The following is a 21,138-nucleotide window of genomic DNA, read 5'->3' as shown; positions in this document are numbered from 1 at the left end:
AAAGGAAAATGAGATCAGAAGGAATGCTAGTTTTTCTGGTACAAAAAAATTTACCTCCCCCCTCCTCAAGATGGAGGTAAATCTGATCAGTTGCTTCTTTGTCATCTTTACTAGAAGAAGAAAGGGCAAGAATAAATCACCCGAGAACTTATTTTCCAAGTATGACATTATATTACCTGCTGTTACCAAGTTTGATCAATAAATTGAGGTCCCCCCCTCCTCTCTGCAGCAAGGATTGTTCATTGTGAGTGCTCTTAAATAAGTAATAGATCCAGATTAGAGGCCTTTATTCACCAAGACAGAGAGAATCTGACCACAAGTATTTGTCTTGTCTTTGTGTAACCAGCAAAATGACAATGCTGGAAAAGGGAGCTGAGTCTCTCTGAGAAGCACACTGCCTGGAAATAGCCTAGAGTCTGGTGTAGAAGTAAGGTAACCTTAGTTAAATTTGAGCCTGGTACAGTTTGGAAGAACTGAGTAATTTTGCCCGATAGCTGCTTAGCAGCTGGTAGGCGACACATACTACTGCCAACTCAACACCAGTACTGGCTCTTATTGGCAAGGGACAAGCACATTTCTCAAAACGCACCTGCTTTCCAGGGGCGGCACCTTAGTTCCACACCACCCAAAGACTTCCAGAGGTGTCCTTCCTCCTGTCAGTGTGAAAAATTACTGACAGCAGAAGCATCACAACAAGCAAAGGTTAAAGCTACGCTGACTAAAAAGTAAAAAAAAAATCTTGCAGCCCCCTGAACTACAGTCCTTCCCCTACATAATTTGTGGCTCCTTCCTCCGTTCTTGGTGTCTCCTTGTTTTTCCTTATCTTGGCCCAACAAAGGGTACAATGCAATGGCTTGGTAGTCACACAGATTCCAGTTACAAGAGACAGCCAGTTGCCAGACAAAGCACGGGCAAGCTAAGCTGCATTTAAGAGCAGCCCAAGCTAAGGCAGTTTCAAAGGAAAGGTGTGCTCATGTAAATCAGCCCTTGGGTATGGCAGATCATACTGCTGTACTCAGTGGCTGCCAACAGAAGCACCCCTTATCCTCATGTAGGTGACAATCAGCAAAGTCTTTCAGGCCAGGAGTTCCCTGCAGCATCTAGTTGAAACATATTAGAGAGGCGGGAACAAAAATTTGAATGACAACCTCCATCGTGAAAGAGCAGAAAAAGTGAAAACTCAAGTAAAATCTTAAGTATCTCAAGTACTAGAGGTAAGAGTAAAGATGGGCTTCGCCTGGTAACTTTAGATGGAGGGATAAACAATATAAGTGGTTTTGGATTCTGGTGTCTGCTTCATATATTCTAATTACCCATCCCAGAAAGGCAGCTTAAGAGAACACTTGGGAGTTCAAAAGACTTCAGTAACCTTGTTCAAAGCTTCAGGAGGTTCTAGAAAGCATATGACAGATGAATCAGAAAATATACTTAAGATGGTCTCATTTTTCTTTTGCAGTAAGCCATACTAGAGCAAATGATGATTTTTGCAGTGGTCTGTGCCCAGAAAGCACGAATAGGGAGTCTGGCTAGATTACTGTTCTTAGCTCTGCGTCAAGGAAGAGTAAAATGCAACATAACACAAGGTCTGGAAATATTATCTATCATGTAGACCACCATTCTTCAGTATGTACACTTTAAGATACCCATAGATGAAATGCTTTGGGATCTGTTGAAGGGACTAGCTATTCAAGGAGAATCTTATTCAAGGAAGCTCTTCAAATCACCTTTTTTTTTTTTTTTAAGCATATATACAGAGGTATGAACATTCTGGTAACCCAGGAGTATAAAATACAGCACTGATCTCTATTTCCCACAGTCACTTGTTTCAAATTTAGGCAGTATTTTCTTTGTCACTGGACAGAGGACAGGAAATGCAGTCAAGCTATTTATCACCTCATTTCCAGGTAATGAAGACAAATGTTCAAATTCTGCCATTCCCTGGCAAAATGTTTAAGCAGAAGCCCCTAGGACAGGGACTGGTTTTCTGCATTTGCATAGCACTTTAAAGAAGGGGTGTTAAGTGCCAACTTGTGTTCGTGGGAACTCCCCCCAGTACAAATGTTAGTAACACCACCACGACATTTTGCTATGCTAAGCCCCCCAAAGTGTTTCCAGTCTTTCAACATCAATCACCACAACTGAAGCCAGCAGTAAATTGAATCTCACATTCCACTGGTGCTGGTTTTTGTTAGAAATGATTTGTGATAGATATGGTGGAATATATTGATTAGTACTGACAGTCCCAGTTTCCCAGGCGCTTGTAGCACTGCCATTCCAAAATGACCTGCTTTCCACCTTGTCAATTTTCTTCTGCAGAGTCCGTTATAAATATCTATTCTATTATGAGAGCTTCAGCCCCCTCCAGAAAACAAAACAAAAGGGTCAGGCAAGTAAAAAATCAGTACAATAAAAAAAGGTTTGCAGTGTTGCAAAAGAGCTTGTTTTTATTGAGAGATTTTGTGTCAGGGGAAGAAAAGGCACAAAATAAGTTACAAAGACATTATATGAACTGTATGACTCAGAGGCAGTATCAGAACTCTTACAAATCACCTAAAAGTTGGCTTATTAACATAGGTTAGCCTCTACAAAAACCTTTAAAAAAAAAAAAAAGAGAATATTTCAAATGACCAAAATCATTCAGAAAGTCAGTGCGAATGTAAAGACCACCAATATTACCTTTTGACTAAAATCACCTGGGCTTACCACCATCATCCTCCCTTAGAAGACAGATATCACTGGTAAATATGCAGTATTACAGAATTATTTTAAAAACCCATTCCCATTTTATAAATCAAGAACTTGATATTTACTTTTTTTTTTTTATTTGTACCTCCAGTGACATACAGTACATACAGGTAAGGCAGTATGCATAGGAAACACCTTAAGAAAAAACAGAACAGGTAAGTGCAATTATTCTGAGTATTTCAACATTTGTTATGGCCCCTCACCTATGGCAAAGAACATCTTAAAAAGATGGATCCAACAGCTGTTCACAGAACATATGAATATACCACCATAAACGGTCTATTGTTGAAAAACTTATGCTGTCTTTAGCTGTGACTTCTCAGATAAAGCATTCTAAAAACAGTTTTCAGCAGTACAACTCTGAGTTAACAACAGCACACCAATACAGTTAAAGAAGAGAAAGTACTTCTGAAATATATCAATCCTCATTAACATGGAAAGGCTTGTAACACTCAGTATTCAAGTAACTCAAATTAAATATCTGAAAATACACACACCAACTATATACAACTTTATTTTTGTTTGAAGCAGTGAATCTATTCCCACTTTCCTGTTACTCAACTCTCAACCAGCAAGGACTTTTGATTACTGGTTCAAATTAAACTGCCAGGAGGAAACAATACAACATCTACAGGATATAGAGACTATACAAAGATTTGTTTTCATGATTATGGAGGGTTGGGCAGAAAGGAAGTAGTTTACCCCTTTGGCTGCTCCTCTGGTCAAGTGTAGATCTAAGTTGTCCTCTGAAATCAGCAGGGATGCAAATGTAACCAGACACAGAACTCTGCTATAAACATTTGATTATATTCTTAGGAGTTTCATTTACTTGACCTAAGACAACAGTATCACAGAAAGGGAACGCAGCACCAGCGACCGCTCACAAAAATTGTCAGCCCAAACTGTAAGGGCTTAAACCCTGCTCAGTCATGCACTGAGCATAACTGCCAGCGTTTTGGCAGTGAGGGGGCTGCAGGGTGCCCAGCGTAGGAAGCAGCCAGGGCCTGCCCTGTGCCGCTCCCGGCCAGCTCTGCAACAGGCAGCACAGAAACCCGGAGGGGATCTCGCAAGGTCCTCTGGCCCAACTCACTGCTCAAGCAGGGCCACCTACTAAAGCAGGCTGCCCGGGACCGTGTCCAGATGGCTTCTGAATATCTCCACACATGGAGACTCCACAGCCTCTCCAGGCAACCTGGGCCAGTGCTCAGTCACCCTCACGGTAAAAAAAGTTCTTCCCTATGTTCAGAGGGATCCTCCTGTGTTTCAGTCAGCACCCGCTGCCTCTTGGGCACAGTGGGCACTGACCCACTGCACTCCAACACCGTCAGAGATGTTTCTGGCACTTCTGCAAAAGCATGTTTAAGAGAGGGCAGTAAATGCCAAGAAAGAGAGATTACAGTGTTATAGCGGTAGGAGGAAAAAAAAAAAAAAAAAAAAAAGGAAAAGACCATGCCAGCACAAGAGGAGCTGAAAGGAAAGACAGCTGAGCAGAAGAAATGCCAAAGGAAAATCATAGCCTGAGCAGAGGCTGAGCGTAGACTCAGAAGGAGCTACAGCTCTAAAGGGACTGCGGCTGGTGAAGAAACCCACAGGAGAGCAGTTGAGTACGAGACAAGGAGCAGTGACAGAACAGCAAGCACAGACTGATTGATCCCAACCTCCTGTGCTGCCTGTGGCCTTGCTGGGGGGACTGAACGCAACGTGCAGCCAAGGGACTGGAGACCACCATGGGGTGAGGGATGGCATGGGGGAAAGAGAGAAGACTGCTGTCTGGAAGAAAACAGCAGTGTTTACCTTAGGTGGTTTATTTATTTTTTTCTTTCAATACCAAAACCAGTAACGAAAAGCTCTTAATTAGCAATAAATTAAATTGATTAAAACGCTCCAACTCAAAACTTGTTATTGCCCCCCAAAAGTCATGTCCTCAGCTGAGGTTAGTATAAAATTTCTGACCCTTCTAAAAGTAAATAGAACACACAGGAGAATCCATGCTCAAAGTGTGTAATTATTCTGCTCCTTCAAAAGCTTAGGTCTTTTAACTAAATTTAAAATGCCTTTAATAAAAACTTTAAACAGAAGGAAGACTTGTGGTCTTTAAGTCATGGATTCCTACATAAATAAAAAGAAACTATTTTGTAGTTTCCTAAAAATCAGTTAAATACAAAATTGACAAAAGCGCTCAACTTAAAGAGGTAGCTTTAAAAAAAAAATCAAAGTATTATTAGATTCAGGAAGGAAATGTAGTGCAATAAAAGTATCTATATTAAAAATATGCTTCTAGTTTCTACATGACTTAAATTTTAACAAGAACAGAATAAAATTTGTGCTGAAGAGTGACAAGGATCAAATACTTGAAACCAGCCTTTTAGAGGCATACTTGAAATCACAATAACTAAATTTTTTTTTTTTAATCACAAAGCACCCAGCAGTTGTCTGCTCTATAACAATTTTCATCAGTGTCTGCAACACTGATTTCCCCCCCACCCTGCAAACTAGCATCAGAAATGCCTATCTCCCAATCAAGTTTCTATCATTTAAAAACATTTTCTTTGAGCAGATGTGCCAGCTACCTCTGATGGCACATCTTGAAGTAAATATAACTTTCAATACAGGCAAAGGTTTTCTTACTGCCATACTTTTTGCCTGCCTCCTGATAAAGTAGGTATAATACGAGCACCTCAGATGTGTTGGTGGGAAGCGGTAACATGCATGCTAAAGACCTGTTTCCTCTAGAAACCTTTTCTATGCTATGGTAGGCAAGTACTTATTTAAACATACTCCATTCTATAAGCTTGCTGTATATGAGAGGATCCTGACACCCCACGGTCCCACTTCATTCTGCATACACACTGGAGAAAGGAGGTTATTTCTTTTATACTGTTCTTCTGGGGGCAGCCAGCTCTTGCACAAACTTTTAGCCACCTGCCTATTTACTGACAAACAAGCAGCCATGATAGGGCTGACTTGAAGTGAATTTTAGTTGTAATAGGGATTGAAACTCTAGAACTTATTATCAGTGTCTCAGACTGTGCATTTTATATAAATCTGCTAAATCCTATGAAGGCAAGCTGTTATTAGCAATGCTAATTTGTAAGGCTGATGAATGAACTAACAAATTCCTAGTCAGGTTTTATCAGTCTTACAGTAAGCTTTGACATTTACAACACAGAAGCAAACAGGCTCTGCAGATTTCTCTCTAATGACCTCATGATATAAATTCTGCATATTCTACAAAACCTATACTATCTTAAATCCTTCATTTAATTTCTTTGGTTTCTCAGAAACAAAGGCTACTTAAGTGAACTGAGCAATGAAAGACAAGCAAACAAAGGTAACTCTGTCCCCTAAAGCTCCAGAGATGCTTGTAAATACCAGTTTTAGCAGGTTGCGTGGAAGAATTTCCAAATGACTGCAGCTAGAACTAGTTCTGGACCATTGCTTTCCAGGAAAAAACATCTCTGGCACTTATATAATCTAATTCTATGATGTTACTTTACACATAGTCCCATATCAAGTTGACTGAGGAAATTAAAGAAGACTTTTATAAAACAGGCACTTCAAATTAGAACAGAAAAAATTTCTCCCATTAGGTAATATGGGAACTTTTTTCCAGAGTGACAGAAACAGCAAGTAGTACCAAAAATAAGATGAGAGAATTCAGTAAATTCAGACTGTCAAAGTAAAAGTTTTACCCAGCTCTATTAGACTTAAACAACAGTAGCACCTGGAAAACCTGAAGGCTACAATAGACTGCACAAGGCATTAAAAATACATAGCATGGAAAAACTCTGTATAAATCTGTTCACTCTCCAATTTTTCATTTAGATCTGCCATAGAGGTTTTCTTATGTAGGTACCTTACTACAAGATGTATTAAGTGGAAGAAAGGTACAAGCAATGAGACTCAAAATACAGCTATACCCTGAGCCTCCTGTTTGGTAAACAGCTGAATAGAGACATTTCTGACACAGGCATTAAGTGTGTCAGGCCAAACTAACTTCCACCATCAAATGACAGCACCACTCTTGGGCTTTTCTGATGCACAGATGCATAGATTCAGCTTTGTTAAAGAGCATGATCAAAGAAGCTCTAACAGGGTGGGCAGAGGTATACATAGCACACCACTCTTCAGCTAAAACAAAATAATACTAACCAAATATGTATTCAGTGATTATGCAGAAGACTCAGGAACAAGAGTTTTAGCTCACATGACTCCATTAAGACACTCTAGGAAAAGTAAGTTTGTTCCTCACTTCCCCTTTTCCTCAGTACAACCAGAACATTCTCTGGCAAACTGCTTTTATATGCTTAGGTGAAATAGGCTGGAAAGTGTACAGCTCAACTGCATTCCCCATGGTTCTTCTGCAAAGAATATTCTGCTAACTTCAGTACATCCATACAGTCTGGAAACCCTAGCATGGATTGGGCATTGGGAGTAGAGGAGCATGTGGCTGCAACCCTTAAAGCCTTGACCATAACAAAGGTGGCAAGTAGGTACAACCTGCTCCATGTTAATTAGGTGTCTTTGGAGAGGTGTGGATATGTTCTTCACTCAGCACCCTGACCTGAACACCAACTCACCTGTGGCCCTCCTTTAAAACAGAGCTTCTAAGTTTCTGGTGTGTCAGGGAATCTCTGAACAGCACTTTCCCAATAGCTAAATGGAGAGCACTAGCTTTGTTTTCAGAGGAAGCAGCTTAAAAAATAAATGTGTCAAATCACTTCCCTATTCTATTCTTTTCAGCCTATCAAAAATAGCCAAGTAGTAAAATCTTTTTAGAGGACTTAAGTATCACTTCACACGAAGTTCTGTGACAAAAAATACATCAAATTCTTCCCATATTTCTAAAGGTAAACTGTCAAATTAAATGATGACCAGTTATACAGCATTCTCCAAGAGGGCTTTACTAATTTTAATTATTTTAGTGACATGCCATTGCGTAGAAAAGTCCAAAAGAAAACTGAAGCACGCCACATTTTATATTGATCAAAAGAAGTTTCGTCACTAAAGCAGTAGCGATAACCAAAGTTGACATTAAAAAGGAAATTAAACTAATGTCCCCAATAGAACATCTTGGAACCAGTGCTAGCTCTGAAACGGAGAAGCTTCAAGTCAACATAAGCAGCAAGAAGGGCATTTCTACCCAATAGCTACTATCTTGTGTTTTTGCTTACTCCTGCCCTAAAGTGCTTCTACTGAATCCTCTATTTCTTTTGAATGTCTCCAGCCAATTCTCCTCCATGGCGTCTCACATGATCTGCCACTCTCCTTCACTCCTAGCTGTATTCAAGTATCACTTGTGAGGTCCCCAGGTAGAAGAATCCCAAACATACCTCACCTGACACAGTATTAAGATCCAAGTAATGAGCACCGTGGGAAAGCTTCTCTCATCTCTACCATAATTCCCCACTAAGTGAGCTGGCTGAAAAAAATGACAGCTGCAAAGCCAGAGGAATCCAGGGAAGGAATTCCCATCTTGGGGGCAGGTATCCTAGTGCCTGCGCAACACAAAAAAAAGATAACAGCACAGTCTGCTTAGTATACAAAGCTACTCCAGTAAAAAATATGGGATAAGGTCGTCATACTTCACTCAACTATAGCAAGGATATTGAGTCTCGGACTCTTAGCATCACAGTATGTCACAAACTGTGATGTATTTAGTGCCATATCAACCTCTGCTCTCCAGTAGCTCCCTCTGGGCAAACTTACTGACCAAAGACTGAGATTTATTAGTTGGGCCTACACAGACCACTTACGTATAACTTCAAAGTCACAAGTTCCCCCTGACCTTCTGACTTGGGCTTTCAAGTAACACAGTTGAGACACCCATAACAGCATGTGCTGTTCAGCTGAAGAACTTCTGCTTAGCAATAGTGCTCCATCTAGATACAGAAAATGCTGGCCACATCTGCTACAAAACACTGTGCAGCATCTCTCCCCAGTGAATGCTACACATGGCACAAGTATCTCAATATTATAAAGCATTACACTCCATGGGTAAGAAAAAAGTGATCGTACTGGTTTCTGTACCAGAAGGCTAGCTCTTACAAAACAAACTTCTCTGAAATGAAACTTAATGCACCTAAAGGATTTGGACTTCAGAACAAAGGGGGAGAACAAGTAATTTTAAGAAGCCTGATACTACATTACTGACCCCCTCCTGTAGGGTTTCTCTCCTATAAAACTTCTGAATTAACTGGCCAGGGAAAGTAACACTAGAGAATTCCTATGCTTGACACAAAAAAGATGCTGCCCTTTAAAATTCCAAAGATGCAAACATGGCATAGATTTAAAGTTAAAAAAAGGGCAGCAACTTTTATGGAAAAAAAATTGTTGATGTCTTCTTCACTCTAGTTTTTGCAGTCTTACATACATATACCTAATATATAAAAGTGCATTAGTGGAGAGGTAAGTTTAATTATAAGTTGAGGACTGTCACAATATCCAGCTCAGGTCCTGCAAAGAGTGATCTCCTCCACCTGAACCATTACAGTATCCTACTGTTCTAATAAAAATTCTGTTAAAGGTGTCCTGTGGCACAATGTGGGCTGCCAGTGGCAGATAATGACAGTAAAAGAATGGAGGGAGGAAAGCTAGCAGTTCCTGTCTGCCTCTCAGGTAGTTTACTCCACCTACAGTCCAAAGAGGGAGAGAGGCAGTAAATACCTAAAAAAACCTATTGGGTCTTGGCAGCATGTTAATACCACCAGGCTTACCACCATTTGGTTTTAAGTGAGCAGGCTTTATCTATTTAGAAGCCATCAGCAACAAAATGAAAAGTCATTTTTCCAGCTGTCCCTAATTCAAAATGTGAATGCAAAACTAAAAAATTATTTGAACAGATAGATTCAACCTCTCCAAGTAATTCTCACTACCTTACTGGGAACGCTTTTCTTGCATACAAAAGGATCAAATAAGGCAGAAAGACTACCCAGATGGGTTTAGAAGTGCCCTGCCACATCTCAAAAACTATTCAACAGTCTGGAAAAAAAAACAGAGTGAAGACTGCAGGCTGGAATTATTCTAGTGAAGCTCAATACAGGCAAAAATCACAATACTGACACATTGTCCACAGGGACTGAAGTTCCCAACTTTGCTCACAGTCAAAGTCTGGATCAAGTTTAGGCCAAGCAGGAGTGCTGCACGTGTGAACGTGCAGTCTCTGGGCTGCCCTCTGCACCAACCAGGGTAGCTGCATTTCACTCAGCTTTACAGTTCCCAGTGAAAAAACTTCAAGCAGCTAACTGCAACCTTCAGATGTTGTTTACTTTCACTTCATTTGAGAGTAAAGGAGCTTCCCAGTTTAAACAGAAAAATATTCAGAGGTCATCTTTTTTTTAATCCAATTTTTTTAGTTTAACATTCACAAAACTGGCCAGCGAGCCAACAATATACTTACTGCTGTTGTGTGACACTTTGCTATGAACTTCAAGTATAAAGACTAACAAACATTTTATGGAAATCAATCTTAATAAATAGAAACCCACAGGTTGGAGGATGAAGATGATAAAGTAATCGAGAAAATGGAATCCTTGTAATGCCTCATCATTGTAGCTGGAATATTTCAAGATTCCATATCCCTCTAATGAAGCACTTAAAGTTCAGTGTAAACAGGAGAGTAAAGTTGTCTTTCACAACAAGGTCAAGTAACCAAGTGTTTGAGCAAGCACCTGGTTAAGAAAGAGCATCAAGTAACCAAATATTGTGTCAAAGAGGTTTGCCTTTTTTTTTTTTTAAATGAGAATTTTATCTACACACAAGGTTAAATAAATACCAGCAGCTTCTTGGCAATTATTCCCAAAGTGTAACAGCAACTCATAGTTCCTCTTACCACTTCGGAGTTAAGTTTCTTCCAGAAATGAAGACACAGAGGGGGTCCATAAAAAGTGAGCTATATATTCTAACACACACCTCAGACATACAGTATGTGATAAATACCTCGCCTATGTCCCACCCATGAAATTACATCCTTCACAGAATTATTTCACTGCACAGAGAAGTTGTTGAGCTTCAATATTTATGGCAAAGTGAGGACAAGGTAAAAGTAGGCAAAGCTATAAACAGCAGTGCTGAGATGTGGGGAACATGTGACAAACATATGCATAAGCCAACCCACAAAAATGCTTGACGGATGAAAAGGAGGAAAAAAAAATATCCGTCATGTCCTTTGTCTCCAGGCTTTATGACTGCTCCTTCCTGTAGTTCTCCCTCCCAGCTTTCCGTTAGCACTAAGTTTATGCACAGCTCATGACTAACCAGCTGCACCCTGTAATTCTATACAGGTGTCTGTGTGCAGAGAGAAATCTTATGTTCATAGTTACCTCTCCTCTGTTCAACACACAGAAGCCATTTTAACATACAGTTTCAGGGATTTCTTCCCACTGAAGTAGCACACAGCACATTCTGTGACCACTTCCATTCTACAGAAAAAGAAAAGTAGATGTCTAAATATATCAATTTATACTGAATCCAAATCAACCACCTTGAAAATAAAATACAAACGTGCATTGATGATCTGTCAAAATCTGTGTAAGCCTAGGTAACTGCCTAGGTTTCAGAAATACATCATCCCACCCTTGCTGTCTCACCTGGCTTCAAATGTGGTCCGTACACTGTCATTCTGAATCACAGGAATTTGAATGGCTGTCTCGTATGGAGAGCATCACTGGTGTGATTAGTCTGAACAGTACTCAAACCCCTCTCCTAGTCAGGAAACACACAGGCACTTGCCCAATTACATTCCTTGACAGGCCACGTCCCCAGTATTTGTCTTTACAGCCAGACCGATTGGACAAGAAAGGAAAGGCATAAAATCGGCCAGTGCTCCTTTTCATTACTTGATCATATGAGTCTCTTCATTGGCATCATAAAACTCCTCATCTTCACTTCCACTCCCTGCAGAACCGTCTTTGTTTCCAGACTAGAAATAAAAATTAAGTCATTGGTTAGGGTGGAAGCCACTAAATCAATCTCAAAATATGTAAGCATGAACCGTTAAACCTGTGTTGGAAGGCTGGTAGAGAAAATGTAAAAAGACAGGTCAAATCACTGTGTCAAAGTTTTATAAAAGATTGTATGTGAATTAAAATTTCTTTGTGACCTTGGTTCTTCAAAGTCTCTTTAAGGGGTAGGCTTCTAGTGGATGGACTTTCTCTGCTCCACCAGTACACTAGAGAATACATGCAGAAGAAAGACTGCTAGAATGGTTCTGAAGTGATAATCTAATCAGCTTTCTTAATTTAAGTCTAAGGTCCCTGCTCTGTGGTGACCTACTGGAAATAAAAGCTCATAACACAAATAATTTGATTAGGTAAAAGCTTCTCCATGTCTAGCATGGGCATCTTCCTATTCAAGTTTAATTAAAAAGATCTCCCCGCAATACTAAAGGTGTTATGGAAAAGGGAAAAAACTTTACCACTTCACATGTTCAGAAAGTAAACTTCCTATTTTAGGTATACCTACTCCACCCAGGGTCCTTTTAATAAAAATTTACATCATACACTCAGACTAAAGTTAGCTCTCACAGCTAATTGATTTGGCCAGTATCGCAGTTTTTCATGGAACAGATACAAATTACTCCAGTTAAAAAGATTTTCTTGGTAGTATAAACTCCATCTAGTTTGAACGGTTAGGATTTTTTTTCCCCAGCACGCTTCCATCCACACTAAGACTTCTGCCTGCCTAGTCATATGCGAAGGGTGAGAGAGAGGGTGAAAAATAGAGAAATGGAAATCATGTTCCTGACTGACAGTACCATGCAAGCAAAATCTGTAGCTTTAGATCTGTCTTCAGAGGAGTTTTGTTACAGCAATGTGCGTTAACTGCAAAGGAATTTCAAACAGTTTGAGCACTAAGACCTGTCAGAAGATATAAAGGGAATAATGTTATGCTTTTTTTCTGGATTTCTAAAATTATTTGAGGGAAGTCAGGCTATCACTGGATGCCGTCCAACTTGAATATCACATTCGTGTATGTTAATGGGGACAAAACCTCCATTCTGGGCAACCAGGACACGTTATCTTCAAAGTGGCACAAAAGGACAATGGATTCCACAGGAGGAATTCAGGGTGTGCCAAATAAATTTTACATCTTTCTTACAGCAGCTTTGCAAGACCTCTCAATGGCCTTGTCAAATAGGGTTAATGTTTATAAGCTTTCCATTTTATCAGTGTTTTCTTTATGAGCTTTAAAATAAACCCCTAATGTGTCACAGACATTCCAGAAAACTTCACTGCAGTTACAGGTTTACTTCAGGTCTGAGCCAATGACTTTTTTCATTTGGATTCAATAATTTTAACCCATCTGGGGAAAAGTGCTCCTGAAGAGTGGTGTTTGGGTTTTTGTTTGTTTGTTTTTTGTCACTGTTGTCATTGTTCCCCCACCCCATTTTGTAGATCCTGTTCAGGTTGGGATTTTTAAGAAGCCTCCAGAAGTGCAAGCAGGGAAAATTTAAACCTGAGAAGACTGCTTGACATAAGTGAACCAAGTTGTGCAAATAATGATAGACAGGCAACACTGTCACCCTAAAGGGCATTACTGACTTACTTGCTTAGAAAGGAAAATAAAAATGTGACTTTCCCCCCCTCTAAGTTATAACACCTGCACCATTTGCTAGAACTGTTTTTTGTTAGTAAGCCATCTGCACAGTTAAAATGTAATAATGATGTAATTACCAAAATAACAGCTGCTGTAAACTTGATGTAAATATGTATGATGGATTTGTGTAGCCAGCAAGAACGTGGTGCCATAACACATTATCCAGTATGGTAAAAAATGTTTATAAAATGTGCATGTAAAGTAGCTAAAGTATAAAATTAATTGTTACAGGGCTGCCTCTTTCAAGCTTTCTTCAAGGCTGCTTTTGTCACTAACTGTGCTGTCCTGTCAAGAATTATTACAGCTAAAATTGGTAAACAAGGCAACACATTGAAGCCTTTGAAAGGAAGCAACTGATCTCATTCTAGAAATAAATGTTACTCTGCCTCCTGATTTCTGTGAAAATAAGTTTATGACTACCTGTGAATCTCCGACTGCTTGACCAAAAATTAATCAAATGAAAGTAAGAAAGTCCTATAAGGATCCTGCCTCATCTCAGCCAAATGGGACAACTTTTGTTATGAGCTGCCCTTCAAGTCTTCTGACCACTTAATTTTTTATTAGTCCATTGATACTTAAAATTTTGAGACCAGGATTTACACATTAAAGCCTTATTCAAATTCTAACAACCACTTGCAGCTCCCAAGCTACTTCTCTCTAATACCACTCCATTCACAGAGGAGCAGACATGTAAAAAAGCCTCCACACAACTAGAAGAGATACACAGCGCAAGAGATGCCCAGAATTTTGACAAAATTAAATATAAAGAGATATGAAAAAACATTCGAGGAAACCTCACTGAAAACCATCCTGCTGCCACATTTATTTATGCTTATGCCTGGGAGTTTTGTAGTTCCAACATTTTCAACATCTCATTTCCTCCCCAGAATCAACAGTGGGACAGATCTCAGAGGTTAGTGTAGCTTTAACCCATTTAAAGGCTCTCTAGGACAGACCTAACAATTGACACTGCAGAACAGCCAGTGCAGGTCAGGGCAGAAGTACAGTGTGTGGCCTCTGAGAGCAGCCCTTCACAAACAGGCTTCCATTTTCTTTAGCATCAAAGGCTTCTCAAACTTTAGCAGTCAGCTCTGCATGAAGCATGCTACAGCAATCCATCTTCAAGATTAGAAGAGGCATAGACACCACCGAGTCCTTTATCCCAAAGGAAAAGATTGTAAGCTTTTGGCCTTGAAGGGATGAATTAACCCAGCTATGTTTCAGCTTACATTTCCAGACAACATCTCAGATGTGATGGTAAGGTTACTAAACTATCTTCTGTATCTCCTTAGGGCCTATCCTCCACAGGCTAAGAATCACTATCCTAATCTATTCAGAGTGGCATATTCAAGCTGACAGCTGAAATAAACACAACAGAAAAGTACTAGGAAAAAAATGAATATACCTGTGAGCCATCTAGGGCTTGCAATGACATGGCTTCATCACCCAGCCTCCAGTATGAGCATACCTGCAGGTCTGAAATAGTTTCTAGCAAAGGGCTGTTTAAGGTCTCTGGTAACAATAAACTTAAGAGCCCAGACAAAAGACCAGTCGCTCCAAACACAATGTAAGGCAGAGACCACTGTACAGATTTCTGGAAAAAAGGAGAGAGTTAGGTTGAGATTGGTTCCCTCTAGCTCCTACTGCATATTGAAGCACTTAACACTTGCCAGATGGAATGGTTGTAAAGGTTGTGTTCATATTTAGCATAGGAGTTATAGATCCTACTTTTTTTAATTTAACCAATATTGTCAACTGTATCTTATCAATACTATTAGATCTACACAGATTTTGGGATGACTTTAAAAGAAATGCACGTTCTATTTATATTCAATCCTTGTCCGTTACATATGTACTTTTAAACGCATGCAACACCACTTTGTAGAAGGGAAGAGATATGACAATCACAGACATGCTGTCTGGAAGAGATCTCCTGAGGTCATCTAGGCCAAACACCTACTCTAAGCATGACTATAGCCAACAGTAGACCAGGTCAGTCATAGCTTTGCATAACCAAGTATTGAAAAAACTCCAGGGATGGCGATTCCCCCTCTTAGTAGACTGTTCCGGGGCTACATTGAGCCTCTCAAAAAGAGTATTTTCCAAATTTTCTATCTAACCCCCAAGCCAAAATCTGTGGTCACTGGCACCTGCTGAACTGTTCCATGCTGCTGTGAAGATCAAAGTTGCAATATTCCCTCAAGCTTTCATCTGAAGCCATGTGCTCTAGGCCCCCGACCATCTTGGTTACCCTCCACTAGACCCTCTCCAGATTCTTCAACATCCCTCCAGAACTGAGAGGGAATTTAATCTGTGGGCCACACAGTGAATTGGGCCTGATGTAGCTCAGTGTGAAAGTTTGCCTGTTTGTGATGAGAGGACACTGCTAGCTCCCGTTTAACTTGTCCACTGTTGTACCCGGGTCTCTTCCAGCAAGGCTGCTACTCAGTCAGTTGGTTCCCAGTCTCTACTGACCATGTAATTGGTCCACAACAGAAACAGAATTTTATTCTTCTTGTTGGTCTTCATGGGATTTCTGATGTCCCAAAAGGTCCCACTGGACTCAAGATCTACCATTTGGTGTGTCAATCACTCCTCCTTATTTTGCATCCTCTAAAAACATGAGGAGGATGCATTCTGTCTTGTCTTCTACTTGTCACCGGCCACCAAATACTGAGCTTTTCACTATCCCTTTGAGCCTGGTGGTTCATGTAACATTTAAATCTAATACTCCTTTCATCCAGGATACACCTTCTCAGCTTCCAAACAAGAATGCTGTGAGACAGTGTCAAAAGCCTTACAAAAGCCTTTTCTGCCCTCCTCCCTTTCCTCATCCATATTACCTTCTGTGATAAAATGTCTGACTATCAAATCAAGCTGGCTGAGAATTAATTGTCCTTAGTAAATCCATGTTCACTGATCTTGATTACCTTCTTGACCTGCATGTGCTCAGAAACAGACTCTCAGATGTCATGTCCCATGATCTTTCCAGAGACTGAGTTTGAGGTGGGTGCTCAGCCTATAACTCCCTGAATCCACCTTCTGATCTTAGAGACTCACAGAGTATTAACTTTTTTTCCACAGTTATCAGTAACCTTTCTCTATAACAACAGTTTATCACAGATGATAGATGCTTGCCTCACTATCACAGCCAGCTCATTCACCACCTCTGAGGGAATCTTATCCCATGGAATGGAAAGCTTTCCACCTTAAGTGTTCTTGAACCTATTGCTCCTCCACTGTTTGTTTGCCCTCTGCTTCCTCAACCATGCTGATATGGGTCTTAGGATCAGGCTTTGCCTATAAGGGCTAAAGCAAAAGTGTTAAGTATTTCAGCTTATTCCATCTCATCCACCAATAGGATGTCCATCCCATTCAACAATACGCTGAACATTTTCTCTAAACTTCCTTCAGCTGGTGGAATCCTTATTTATGCTCATTGCTAGTTTTAGCTTCAACTGAGCTTTGGCCTTCCTGTCATCACACCTGACAGCCTAAGCAATGTTTATACTCCTCCTTTGACGCCTGTCCCTGTTTTCACATGGCTTGTTGCAAGCAAAACTACACTGGGAAAACGTTTGTGCAAAAGTACAAGTCATCTGCAATAATGCTCCAAAACGTGTACATTTACACTTTCAAATGACCGGTAGAGCAGGCTTATTTTAAAAAAAAAAAGAGTATAGCTGTTTGTTTCAAAAACTCACTTTGTAAAGAGCAATTCTAAATTGAGAAAATAACAGGCTGTGATCAAATACAAGAGCAACAGTTCATCTCTTATCTCAGCAATTAACTTTTCCCATTTGCATCCTTTTTCTAAGATCCCCAGACAAAAGATACCAAAAATGCATTAAAATAGTTGAAGAAATTCCAAACCATCAAGATTCTTAATTTTTTTCCTCAAATCAATGTTCATTTGTTAATTAAAACAGAGCTGTCTTCAATTTCATGGGACTCCTTCAAACATGGCAATCCAAGATTTGTGTCTTCTGCTGTGCCAAATCTCTGCTAGATACAACGTAAGGGATACCCCAACTGCTACATAAAAGCTGCCTACTGAATCTACCTGGGAGACCTGCACCAGCCTTGGCTTTGCCTGTCGTACCCTAAAGGTGCTCACACTTTCACCTACCCAGTGTTTCATTCTGCAGATTAAAAGGCTCACTGCACTCATCTGCCTTTTTGCTAGCCCTCTGCCTGACATAAGACTGCAAAATGGCAGAAAGGAAAGTTATTCCAGATGAAATTCGTCATATTAAAGGAATCATCACTTGACATCAGCAAGCAGTTTGTGTGAAAAACTGGCACACTCTTTTACCTGCATACATGTAAGACTATAGCATAGAGCAAGATAACGGTATCATGCCCACATTTCACTCTTCAGAATTTTTCTTTGCCTTGACAGACTGCTGTGAAGTTTCTGCCCGGAAGCCTTGCCTGTATACAAGGTCTCCACTTCATTCATTCAAAGATAAACCACTTTGCCGGTAATTATAATCCACGGATATTCAGTGAAGTGCACTGACAGTAAAACCAATATATTTTCAGAAACACGAGTTGCTGAGCCCATATGCTTTATCTTGATGCAGTAGACATTTTAACTATGTGGGGTTTTTTGCTATAGCTCACTTAAGGTTTAAAATTGGGTGTCAGTATTTTGGTATTTTGAAATTACTGTACTGCTAAAGTCCACTAGCTAAGCCCTGAAATTCTTACAGGGCTAAAACGCCTTCTGAACTAATAAATTGAGGTTTTGTCTAATCAAATAGATTAGATCACAATGCCTTCGGCCCACCACAGTAATATTAAGACATGCAACTTGCGTATCTTAGTTTATATACCTAATTTATCCAAAATATTCCCACCTATGTAAGCCTCCAATACTTCAGATCAACAAAACAAAACTATACATAACAGTGAGAAGTTCAGACAAACCAATGAAGGGACGAAAGGAGCAATGATTCCACCAACACGGGAAAACATGGAGCAGGCACCCATTCCAACATTCCTAAGAAAACAAAAATCATTAATTAGTGACATGTATAGAAGAAATTATGACTTTTGAAAAGTGCCATTGAGCAATAAAAAAAACCCCAAAACAATAACTCAGTCATGACCCTGACCACATTAGCTTGCAAAGAAGAGTCAAATGTAACTGAAAGCATCCCATGACAGGAATGAAAACATATGCTTTGTGCTTAAGCAGAAATCCTCCTCACATTCAGAATTCTAACATATATATGCATAGAGAGATGCAAAAAATGTGCAATTTCAGTTAATGCATCTTGTCCCTGCCTGAAACTTTGGCTAAATTCCTTTATCCAAATCCTATTTATTAGCAGATTTGCTTACCCATGAAAAACACCACAGAACAGTTTCACTAGTGGCTGATCATCAATAATAATACCTGGTTAAAATATCTATTAAAAATCACACCCATATGATAGATGCTTTTGTCTGCTCTGTCAACACAAGCACAGGGTACTTCTGCCTCTAGTGAGTGAAACCTTACTGTTGCTTACATATGGCCTATGAGGCATCAAATTACTTTTACAAAACTTATTGACCAGCCAATCTTCAGTGTTGCTGGTTAAGCAAGTATAAACGTTTAACAGAGTTGTCTGGTTTATAAAGCACAGAAAAAGTTACAAATATCATTAAAAAAACATCAATACTATTGTTATTTACATTAGTGGTGAGAGTGCTGTCAGCATACCAAGCAGCCAAATGACTATTTTACTGTTATATAAAGAATATGGTTAGTCTGAAGAGAACCCTGCAAATGTGAGGGAAGACGAAGTAAGAAGAAGATAAGGGAAGAAATTTAGCATATAAAACTACAAGTAATCATTATATATAACTGAAAATCTCAAATGAAAAGGTATAGTTAATAGAAAAAAGTAATAGAGAAGGTGATCAGGTAAGAGAACCAGAAAAATGAAGACCTTAAAATTAACGTGTTACCTGATCACTGTGGGATAAAGTTCTGACGTGTAGATGTAGACGATGTTAAATGCAGCACTGATTGTCAGTTTCCCCAGCAAAGACAGAGAGCGACTGTTCACCACTGCAAACACTCCAGTATCTGAGAGAGAAAGTGTGACCCTTGTAAGGGTTCTGAGTACTCAAATACATCTCTGTAATCATTACAATCACAAAACATTATGGAGCAAGAAGGAATCTACTGAAGAATCTGCTACGACACCCGATTGTTCTATTAAAGGACAGTATTTGTCAGAGGTGATCCGTACCCTCAGAAGAACTCTAAAAACTCAAGAGAATCCAAGGAGTCTTCTTTTAGGCAATAATGGCAGAAACCATTCAACATAACTTATATTCTGGGTCTCTAGCTTTGTGTATGCAATCAAATGTGTACAAAGAGAAAAAATAACTGAAGAAATTGATTTTAAATTCATGGCAGACTTGCTGCTGGCCCCAAATTGTGTCCATTCTATTAAATATAATCCAGTAGAAAGACTGGGTTAAATGACTGAACAGTCCTCAAAACTACAGAATGGAACTATTGCTCAATACCAGAAAAAAGAGGAACTGAGTTTTCCTTTCCTTGTCCTAGTGTTACAATAAGTGACATCTTTAAAGCATTAAAATCCTGCCTTAAGGCTCTACTATAACATCAGATTTTAGAAGTGCAAGATAAATATCCTATAAACATAGTAAAAGCTGAAACTAAAACTCAACCTTTTCTGAGTATACCACTAATAAAATACTCAACTAGTTCTCTCAGTAAGTTGAAGAATAATGGATACATTTTTCAAAACTGAGCAAGTTTTCAGTAACAAGAGCCCTATTCAGTGTTAGTTCCACAGCATAGCATGATTGTAACATTATTACTTTGGAAGAAAAAAAAAAAAGACAGGAAGACACTGTAAAGAAACATACCAAATATCCCATCCAGCTCAGTTTTGCCAGAACAGCCAGTGCTTGCTTGCCTATACTGGGCACACGAGAACACCCGTTAAATGCCCACCAAGGCAGGCTACAGCATAAGCCATTACTGCTTAGAACAGATCATGCTCAGCAGAGCCAGGTGCTTGCTTTTGCCAGCAAGTTGTTTCACCTCCTAAGGCTCTTTACTCCTGGCTGACTTTGGCAGCTCAGCACACAGCTGATTCCCCAGGATCGCGCAGTTCTATCCTCTGAAAATCTCATTCTTTTCACATGTTATACTTCGACTGATATGCAAAAGCTACTTGATGACTGGTATCAGCTTAAACAGAGTATCTCTGAGTGTGCAGGCTCTAGCATCTGGAATACTTCTGGAAACTTGTGCTGCACCATTTTAAAAAAAGTTTTACCTATTAGAATTCATTGACTTTTGGAGCAACTTAGGCACTCTCTCATCATAAATGTTTAATCTCTTTGAGTCATGCTTCAAATGTTCAAAGTATTTTCTTTCCTTATGACAGGTGTTATACACACACAAATCTTACAAGCTGAGATGAATTCATGTATCTAGTTTTAAAAGGAAAAATTGCTCACTATTTTGTTTCCATCACTTTGAAAAACATCTAAAAATGAAGAAATTAACATTAGTGAGTCTTTACAAAAAAAGACATTTCACTTCACATTTCTTAAACACTCCTTGCCTCAGAAGATTTTCAGAGTGCTCTCTGAAGTGTAGGTTACATGGCCACATTACTACTACCACAATCACACCAGTCTTGAACATTACAGAGCAGTGAGCAGTTCCAGAGATGGAAACTTAACCCAAGATTAAATTCTTAGGATCTTTTGCCACTGGTCTTTCATTTGGAGAGATACATACATGTTGTATGGGTA

The 21,138-nt window shown here is 39.5% G+C and overlaps 1 protein-coding gene across 1 annotated transcript in view; it reads right to left on the bottom strand.

Annotated features, from left to right (window-relative positions):
• Positions 1 to 2,417: 2,417 nt before the first annotated feature.
• Positions 2,418 to 21,138, bottom strand: part of SLC22A15 (solute carrier family 22 member 15) — a 43,520-nt gene continuing 24,799 nt past the window's right edge. The window contains exons 9-12 of the mRNA XM_042788883.1: positions 19,303 to 19,423; positions 18,274 to 18,346; positions 14,747 to 14,935; positions 2,418 to 11,665 (exon numbers count right to left, since the gene is read on the bottom strand). Of these exons, the coding sequence (XP_042644817.1) occupies positions 11,579 to 11,665; positions 14,747 to 14,935; positions 18,274 to 18,346; positions 19,303 to 19,423 (470 nt within the window). The 3' untranslated portion in view covers positions 2,418 to 11,578. The remainder of the gene's footprint in view (positions 11,666 to 14,746; positions 14,936 to 18,273; positions 18,347 to 19,302; positions 19,424 to 21,138) is intronic.

Source organism: Tyto alba, unplaced genomic scaffold (assembly GCF_018691265.1).
Source record: "Tyto alba isolate M040663 unplaced genomic scaffold, T.alba_DEE_v4.0 Super-Scaffold_14, whole genome shotgun sequence".
Taxonomy (NCBI): domain Eukaryota; kingdom Metazoa; phylum Chordata; class Aves; order Strigiformes; family Tytonidae; genus Tyto; species Tyto alba.
The sequence above is the reverse complement of the archived record's forward strand: the minus strand, read 5'-3'. Positions and strand labels throughout refer to the sequence as shown.